Source organism: Primulina eburnea, chromosome 14 (genome assembly GCF_022965805.1).
Source record: "Primulina eburnea isolate SZY01 chromosome 14, ASM2296580v1, whole genome shotgun sequence".
Lineage (NCBI taxonomy): Eukaryota > Viridiplantae > Streptophyta > Magnoliopsida > Lamiales > Gesneriaceae > Primulina > Primulina eburnea.
Genome location: NC_133114.1, coordinates 5,386,796 through 5,396,194, shown reverse-complemented (window position 1 = coordinate 5,396,194; position 9,399 = coordinate 5,386,796). Strand labels below are relative to the sequence as shown.

At 36.5% G+C, this 9,399-nt stretch overlaps 1 protein-coding gene across 1 annotated transcript; it reads right to left on the bottom strand.

Annotated features, from left to right (window-relative positions):
- Positions 1-2,373: 2,373 nt before the first annotated feature.
- Positions 2,374-7,013, bottom strand: LOC140813231 (beta-galactosidase 13-like). Its single transcript, XM_073171715.1, has 19 exons — positions 6,706-7,013; positions 6,511-6,606; positions 6,269-6,381; positions 6,111-6,177; positions 5,943-6,035; positions 5,716-5,859; positions 5,505-5,599; positions 5,319-5,424; positions 5,133-5,217; positions 4,939-5,057; positions 4,700-4,867; positions 4,434-4,612; positions 4,234-4,343; positions 4,031-4,140; positions 3,494-3,601; positions 3,303-3,407; positions 3,078-3,223; positions 2,627-2,969; positions 2,374-2,533 (listed from the first exon to the last, which is right to left on the bottom strand). The coding sequence occupies exons 1-19, from the start codon at positions 6,883-6,885 to the stop codon at positions 2,384-2,386; spliced, it is 2,517 nt and encodes an 838-aa protein (XP_073027816.1). The 5' UTR covers positions 6,886-7,013; the 3' UTR covers positions 2,374-2,383.
- Positions 7,014-9,399: the final 2,386 nt, after the last annotated feature.

The window sequence follows — 9,399 nt, the reverse complement described above, 5'->3', positions numbered from 1 at the left end:
TTTTGTTGTTTGTTAATGTTTTTTTGTGATATTTGTTGTTAATCTTCCGTAATTTATACTCTTTTAAATGCATTAGTCATTTAATTTGGATTTTTTATTAAATTTTTCTTTTTGTAGTAATATAATTTAAACCTAAAATATTGAATTTTTATAATAAATATTTCAAAATTTTAAAAAAATTAATTTATTATTATTTAAAATTAAAACAAATTAAAAAACTATAAATTTATTATTTAATTAAAATATAAAATAATTAAATTATACTAAAAGAATTTAACATGAAAAAAGAATATTTTGTGGCGCCTGCGCCACCTTTGGAGCAAATCTAAAAGTTTCTCCAATGCAGTGCGAATTTTGGAATTTGGTTGGCCATTGAAGATGGTCTAATGTCGGCAAAGTCAAAAGTGTAAGACAACATTGCATTAAATGAGTATACAATGGTGGTTGCCTTGCTATGCAGGAAAATTCAGACGGAAATAACGCGTGGGCCTTAGATACAAGAGATTGGTACAAGAGATTTGATTCTTATATCATGAGCTTTATATACAATAGATTGAGTGCAGTCTCTTGTGCATATTTCAAGAGGTCTGGTGATGATTATATTATTTTGCTGTTGCATGTGGACAACATGTTGGTAGCAGGCCCCAACAAAGATCAGGTTCAAGGATTGAAGACAAAGTTGGCTGGGGAATTTGATATGAAGGACTTGGGACCAGCAAGCAAGATTCAAGGGATGCAAGTTCACCGAGACAGAAGTAACAGAAAGATTTGGCTTTTCCAGAAAAGTTGTTTGAATAAAATCTTGCAACGCTTCAACATGCAAGATAGCAAGCCAATAATGATATCTCTTCCTGTTAACTTCCAGTTATCTTCCGAGATGTATCCTAAGAGTGAAGTAGAGAGGATGTAGATATCTCGAGTACCATATGCATCAGCAATGGGAAGTTTGATGTTCGCCATGATCCGTACAAGACCAGACATTTCTCAAGCAGTGGGAGCAGTTAATCGGTATATGGTGAATCCTGGATGAGAGCATTGTAGCATTGTCAAGAAGATCCTTAGATACATTAAGGGTACCTCAAATACTGCATTATGTTATGGAAGATCTGATTTAAAACTCAGGGGCTATGTCGATTCAGATTATGCAGGTGATGCTGATAAGAGGAAATCTACTACTGGTTATGTGTTTACACTTGCAGAAGAAGCTATAAGCTGGGTTTCAAAACTGTAAACTGTTGTGGCGTTATATACAACGAAGGCAGAATACATGGCAGTTATTCAAGCTTGCAAGGAGGCAATATGAATTAAAAGATTATTGGAGGAGATCGGACACAAACAAGAGAATGTTCCCCTTTTTTTGTGACAGCCAGAGTGTCTTGCACATCGTAAGGAATCCAGCCTTTCATTCCAAGACGAAACACATGGGAGTCCAATTTCACTTTGTACGAGAAGTAGTAGACGAAGGAAGTGTGAATATGCAGAAGATACATACAAAATATAACATAGCTGATTTTCTGACCAAGCCAGTGAACACTGATAAGTTTGAGTGGTGTAGATCTTCAAGCAGCCTAGCAAAAACGTAAGCAGCAGTTAATGACAAGATTGAAAGATTGTGTGGAGATGCGTTTGATTCTTAATCAAATCTCCAAGTGAGAGAAATGTCTGCAAAGCCAAAAGTGTCAGACAACATTGCATTAAATGAGTATACAATAGTGGTTGACTATGCAGAAAATTCAGATGGAAATTACGCGTTTTTAATGTGTATTCACACGGACAAGGAGCTCTATAAATAGAGCTCTACCTTGCATTCTGAAATCATCTCTTCTTCAAGTTTTCTCTCATCTCATAGTATTTGAGCACTTATTTCTATAATATTTGTGAGGTGTTTGTTCTCCTGTATTAAGAGAGTGTATGTTCTATTTGGAAACACAGTGAGTGAATTGTACACCATAAAAATATTATAGTGAAATTCTTTTAATATTGGATGTGGTTTTTACCCTAATAATTTTTAGAAGTTTTTTACATAAATATCGGTGTCCAGTTTATTCTTTATTTTCATATATTATTATCTCAAGTTGTCGCACGCGAGACCAACATCTAATACATACATGGAGCATGATAAAAGCTAGATAATGTTTATTCTTTATTCTCTTAAACATAAAGCATTGTATTGGGAACAATTAACGCATCGAATATTGATCATATTTATAGTGGATCGATGATCTTCAATCACGATTCTAATTGACAAGCACAGACAACACGGTTGTCGACTTTCTTGATGCTACCAAAGATTGCTCTATGCTACTTAAATGGATGGAATTAATAAAATGAATCGACACCTGCCATTTTTTCATGCAAATTACATAGATAGAGAGCGAGTTAATTAAGCACTGCTCTTCTTTGACTTTGATGAGTGCGCGCATCTGACTTGGATCGCAAGCGTCTTGGCGATATCAGGGCAAGAATCATTGTCAGCATCAACGAGCACTTCTCTTTGAAATGGAATCGTGCACTCGGTCTTGCCCAAGCATTGCTGTTCAAACCCAAAAATTAGTGAGTGCACACAAGCATCAACGGGATCCACGAGGCGAAAGATTAGAGTATGTCGTGAGAGAAAATTTTATACCTCTTCGACAACTTTGTGAGCTTTGGAGGAATCGCATTTCCCTCGTACAAAAGCACCGCATGCGCCTTCAGCCTCTCCGAAGCTCACGAATTCAACGGTACTGATGACTTTCTTGTCCGGGCAGGTCAGGTGAGCTGCCTTCACAGGATCCACCACCGCTCTAAATTGGTTGTTTTTCCTTTCCCATGTCTTTATGTGAGGTGGGTGGTACTCTGTGATCACACTGCATATTGTATCTCTGTTCACTGTCAAGATTTCTATATTATCTGGGTTCCCTCCTGTCTCCTCGAATATCACCAACAGATTCCCCTTTCGCTTCAGGTATGATCTTGGGATATGATACCTGAAAATTCGAGTAGAATCTTGAAGTGGTTGATGCTGTAAAATATAACCATCCATTCTTGTTTATGGGACATGGACACGCACTTGCATTGCGTGGGAGATAACTTACTCTTCTTGAGTGGGCTTATCAATGGCTGAGAGGTAAGAAACCCAGTATCGGCCAATGCTTTGGCCGTTGACCCAGATCATTCCCTTCGCCATACTCGTCATTCTGATAGCAACTGGGCTGGTACCTTCCGGGGCATTGAAATATCCCTGTCCAGTCGAAAGAAAATATCGTTTAATTTTTGTTCTTTTCTTGAACTTCGTGGTTTTTCTATTCATAATCGGTTACCTTGTACCAGGTGACGGCTCCACCGGGCCCCTTAGAAGGCAGCCATTGGACCTTGCTGGATCCTTCTTCTGAGTATAATTGCATCTTCTCTCCAGCTACACCAACCTGGACATTTATTTTCTCAACTCGATTTTGAAGTTGCGAATGAATTGCATAAACTCTACATGTCTAACTCATCACTTGTACGTTACCCGTTGGCCCCAGTGATTCATAGTGATATCAAGAGTTCCAGACATTAAACCCTGTAGTGTGACAGCTCTTGGCCCTGCAAACCTCCTCTCCATGTATGCTCCACTGTTCTGCGTTTCGAATTAAATTTAATTTTCTTAGAAAAACTCCTTGTTAAGAAAATTACATTGATTAAACATGAAGAAAAGAACTTTAATTCAAAAACTAGCATATTTGATGGAAAAATCCAATATGTTAACTACTAGTCAATCCATAGTGTATTCAATGGAAGACAAGTAGTTTGCCCACAACTTATAAAAGGCCAACATCCACAACAGCTCATTTTCGAGGAACATGTCTCGATTCAGCGTCTGAGATGCAGATATGATAATGTTGTCAATATTGATTTCATGATAGTTCTTTCACTACCGTGTTGATGATGAACAAATGTATTGATGTTAGGACACTTAGAAGAGTCGAAACCAGAAAGACTGGTTTATCAGATCACTTTATATTTACTTAGTAGAGAGAATATGAACGCCATGTAACTAGTAACTTACAGGGAAACCAACTGTCATGGCCAACAGTGTGATATCGTTAACTCCATGCTTCAAGTTTATAGCCTTGCTGAAAACATGGCTCTTTTCAATGTTGCTTCCATGCCCGAATCCTAGAAAAACAATAAAGAAATCCTTATTGATGGAAGAAATACTTTTATTTTCCGCAAAGAAATATAATGACTACTGGTTTCACATTAGATTACCAACGTATTCTCCATTGACGAACGCAAGCAAAGCATGTCCAAGACTTGCAATCTGAAGGACTGGAAGGATATCAGCACGCATTGGCAAGTCACGACTTTCAAATGAGATGCTGCACAATATCAACAATAAAGATCAACTCTTTTTCTTCGAACATAAAAGCATACATTCATTTCCTTGTGTACTTTTTATGAATGCATACCTGGTGCTGTACCAGGCATAATCTGATGTATCTCTTGTAAAGGCGTACAATTCCTTAGGCGTCTTGCTCTTTACTTCCATGTCCTTGATACTTGGAATGCTTTCCTTGTACATCTCCCATTTTGTGACCTTTGCTTTCTTTGATGCATGGAAATTTCTTGAACTATGCTGTGCAACAACCTGCATATGTATTGAAGAGGAGAATCAGGAGTCCTGAAATTAAACATTTCATAGCGAAGTGCACAAAAACATTCGAGTTTCTTTTACCGTTTGAGTGTTGAAAACTACGGTCTTGCAATCAGGGAGGATGCTGATGGAATCAGCAGGTAGGTAATAGTCCACGCCCCTGAAGTTGATTGTTGCAGGTGCCCTGGTGTGGTTATTAGTCAAGAACGCAGCACAGATGTTCGTCCCTGGCTTCTCGTAAGTCGTGATCTGAAAAGAGAAATGGGTGGTAAATCAGTGATCCGACGCATATTGGCACGTTGTGTCTCGAGTTTGTTTACCTCAAGATTCGGGCTGATTTTTTGAACGTGTTGAGTTCCCCAAAGCAAAGGCTTTTTGCTCAATCTGAAAGCTCTGTGCATGTCTCTCAAATGACCAAATTTAGGCTCCCTCTTCAAACCTATAAACAGAGAGACAAGTTAAGTGATCTCCTTTCTTGAATCATTCCCTTTTATTCAACTTTCTGTCTGATTACCATATTCATCTAGTGGAGCTTCATCATAGTAACGAGTGGTCACGAAAGATGAACTTGTTCTGCCAAAATTCGTTCCACCATGGTACTAAGAGAAGTTACAACAGCTTCAGCATCAAGATTTTATTCAAAAAAGAACAATTTTTTTTTAAAAATTTGGAATATGATACCACATGATAATATTCATACCATGTAGTAGTTGTTGAGGGTACCATTCCTTGCAAAAAACCGAGCAACAGCAAATGCTATATCTTCCGCTGCTCGCATGGATGGAGAGTCTCCAAATACTCTATACCTGAAAACCAATTTGTTTTAGTGAATCACGCAGCTTCAATGTGGAGTGATTCGAGCTTGTCTAAGGCTTCAACAACTTACTGTGCAGTCCAGTTCTCAGTCCAGAGTGAAGGCTTGTTAGGGCCGTTTGGACCAGGGAATGTATCTCCGCACTGTCTTCCGTTGCAAGTACTAATCTGAAGAAACAAAAGAAGAACATCATAGAAACAAAGAACCCATGACGCTAAATTAATATTCCATTAAACACACACAAAAGGGTAAAAAAAGGATAAAGTTTCAAGCAGAAACATACTACTGTTTGGGGGGCATCCCTTTGCTTGCACATGACCCAGGGGATGCCATTGTATAAACCAACAGCCATATCTGCAGCCCATTTGACATATTTCAACCCTGCTTCCTTATATGCTAGCTGGACGTTGTTATACTCATTTTCGATCTGCATTGTAATGAAATGGTGAATTAATGATATTCATTCAATTCTTGGAATGAATTTATATGATAGTAAATAAGGAAACATACTTGTGCCATGATAATAGGACCTCCCTGATCAGCAAAAAGTTTCTCTTTTTTCATCAAGTTAAGGACCATTTCTGTGTACTGCTTCATGTGGAACTGCATTTTGAAATCATGAGTCATATTCCATTGTTAAAGAAGACGAAACAAGTCGCGCTATGCTCGAATAGTTACCATGAAAGGTTCATTATAGGAGCGGAATGTGATGTTGGGAACCTCTTTTAGCCAGTATGGAAATCCTCTGTGAAGGAACAAGATTCATACATGAATTTTTTTAATTTGAAGTAAGTTGAGCAAAATCTGAGGTTATCATTTGTTGAAATAATTAGTACCCCATGTTCCATTCGGCCTCAACGTAGGGTCCAACCCTGAGGGTTACCCACAACCCATGCTCCCAAATCAATTTGATGAATTTCACCACGTCATAATTCCCTTCAAAATTGAACTGCAACACCAAGAAACAAGAATATTAACACCACAAACGCAAGATTCTTGGAAAAGAACCCTAAACTAATAAAAAATTCTACCATTTTTCAAACCAAGAAAAGGGTACTGTTTTAATCGGATTATTCACCTGTCCTTGAACAGGCTCGTGAATGTTCCAAAACACATACGTCTGTATCACGTTCAGCCCACCTTCTTTAGCCTTGAGTATCAGATCAGTCCACATCTAGATACATTATACACATAAATCTTCAATCTAACAAGGCCCCTTATATCCATGTATTAAATTACATACAATGAATATAATCAATCACTGCATATATACCTCGGGAGTGCTCCGCGGATAATGAATGGAACCCGAAAACAGCAACTCCCGGCTCCCATTTATGATCATGGAGCGCCCGTCGTAAGTCACCACGGGTCCGCCCTTCTTCTTGTGGCCATAGACATTGGCCACCAGCACAGAAAAGAAGGCAAACAAGAGTATTCTCTTGACCTGAACCATCTTTTTGTATTGCAAGTATCTTCTGACGAGCTTCGTTTCGAATATTATGGGATGAATTAAGCTATTCCCTCGCTCTCTCTATGCAGAGGAGGTGGGGTGGGTCGGGAGATGTGCAGAAGAATCCATGCAGAAGGAAAGGTAAATAGAGAAAGGCCGAGGATAAATATAATGGCCGGGAGGATGAGTCGGGAGATGTCGGCTATTTTTGGAAATGAGAGCGAGTTTTGTGATTGATTCAATGGAGCAAATTTTACGAATTGTCGATGGATTTTAGGTCTTCAATCATCTGCATGTTGACTATTGCTCGAATAATATAGATATAGATACATGAAATATTAGTTTTTAATCATATATTTACGCCAAAAGTTAATAATTATTGCTATATATGCACCTACCATATTAAAAAATAATTTCAAAAATTTTCGAATTCGTATTAAAATTCATAGAACCTTTAAAAAATAAAACATATTTAAATATTTGCATCAATTTTTACATTTCATTAAATATTTACTTTCGTTTTCTATTTTCTAGAATTTTTAATTTTAATTTGTTTTTAATGTGATGTATAATCAAGTTATTTGATTTGTATTTTAAGTAATTATTCAAACGCTCTTATTTATTAATTCTAATCATTAATTACATATAATAATATTTCGCATATCGTAAGAGTAAGATACTTGTATTGAATAAAATAGAGTTAGAAAATCGCAAATAGTGCTTTGATAGGCAAGAAATCAGTACTTTCTATTCTGGTCCTGGATTTCGATTAGAATTAATCATATTTATATACATAATTAAGAATGAATTTATAATGTATCAAAATTTTAAGTTTTCAAAAAAAAAATTTAATTATAATATTCTTTGTGGAATAATAATAAATGACAATACAAGAACTTAATTTTTTGGGTGTAATAATATAATTGACTTATTGAAAGAGAGATTGAGACGTTACATTTTGAATTGCTATGATTTGAAATATCGGAGTTATATTATTAATGAAAAATTAACCATTTGATCCAACATTATTGGTCAAAAGTGAAAATTGAAGCACAAACTACATAAGGAAACATCAGATAATGGGCAAAATTTGTGATTGTTCATCATCGATTGTTTTAGTATTGACAACATCAAAAGTTTAATTATGATATGATTGATTAATTTAGTTGGAGTGTTTAGAAGGGGGTTGAATAAACGTTTTTGTAATGCCCGAGATTTAATCATTCTAATCAGACGTTGATTAATTGACGTAATGGAAGTCACAGGAACTCAAATGACGAAGCCGGGCGTTGGTTTATGTTAAGCCAAGATGTTGAATCGAACATCTCAAGATGTTAGGCCGAACATCTCGCGCCCGAGCGACAGAAAAGCACCGCCCGAGCGCGCAGGTATAATTTGTGAGGGCCGAAAGTTCTTCGCCCTAGCGAGCAACTTTTGACCGCCCGAGCGACAGGAGATGTTCAGCCGAGGATCTCGACCGAAACTGACTCGCCCTAGCGGTAGGTTTTGACCGCCCTAGCGAGATACGTGTAAAATGAAGAATGAGCCACTTGCTTTTATGCATGTTACGAGTATATATATATATATATATATATATATATATATATATATATATGCAAGAATTCTTGGAGAATCAGAAATAAAGAACCGAGGGAAGCTCTTGATTTTGATTAAAGATTTTGTCAATCTGTCCGTCTGTTTTTGAATCCGATTACGGTATTGAGTTCCTAGCAACGCAGGCTTCATTTGGACGTAAGTTTTGTTACGTTTTGAGATATTTTGAAAATATGATGTTGCTAGAATTGAATGTGATTCAGATATGATGTTTCTGCTACCGTAGACATTATAGAATTGAATTCAGATTAAAGAACAGATTGTTCCTGTAATTGTTATGATTTTTGAAAGATATTGACTGAGATTTTATATCAGAATTGTGTTAATATTCAGAGTATGAATTATGTGGGCACAGATTATGAGTTCAGTATTATATTTGTGATGTTCAGATTGACGGGGTTATTCAGACTTGTATTATTATACCGTCGAAACATCAGTTGATTGATATTGATCAGAGTCAGTATTGATTGAGATTGATCAGACTCTGTAATTATTCAGATTGTATTGTAATGTCGATGACATGAATTAGATTGTATCTTGTTCAGATATTGATCAGATTGTATACTGATTTGAGTATTGGTCAGAACAGATTATGTATTGAGTTATTCATTGATACAAAGTATTCGATATTGTCATTTCAGAATCGAGATGGACAGAGTTGGATACAGGTCATCGTCTTCGTCAGACCGGGACGACAAAGGTATAATTCATGTGATATTCGGGAAGCCACAACTCAAATGAGATATCATTTTGAGTTTCCCAATAAAATCACATACTAGATTATTGTTTATATTATTACCTGATTATGCTTTGATTATAGAATGGTATTCAAGCATGTAAGTGATATTCAGTTATGAATATGATTATGCTTTGTTTACAGATTGTTATTCATTGCATTTAAGA

Bases quoted from the DNA above. Each gene is read 5' to 3' on its own strand.
- LOC140813231 (XM_073171715.1), bottom strand. From the start codon at position 6,885: ATGGTTCAGGTCAAGAGAATACTCTTGTTTGCCTTCTTTTCTGTGCTG. The intron at 6,382-6,510 runs GTGAATAATCCG...TTGGTGTTGCAG, and splicing joins ACGAGCCTGTTCAAGGACAG to TTCAATTTTGAAGGGAATTA. The intron at 3,602-4,030 runs GTAAGTTACTAG...TTCGAAACGCAG, and splicing joins CCATGACAGTTGGTTTCCCT to AACAGTGGAGCATACATGGA.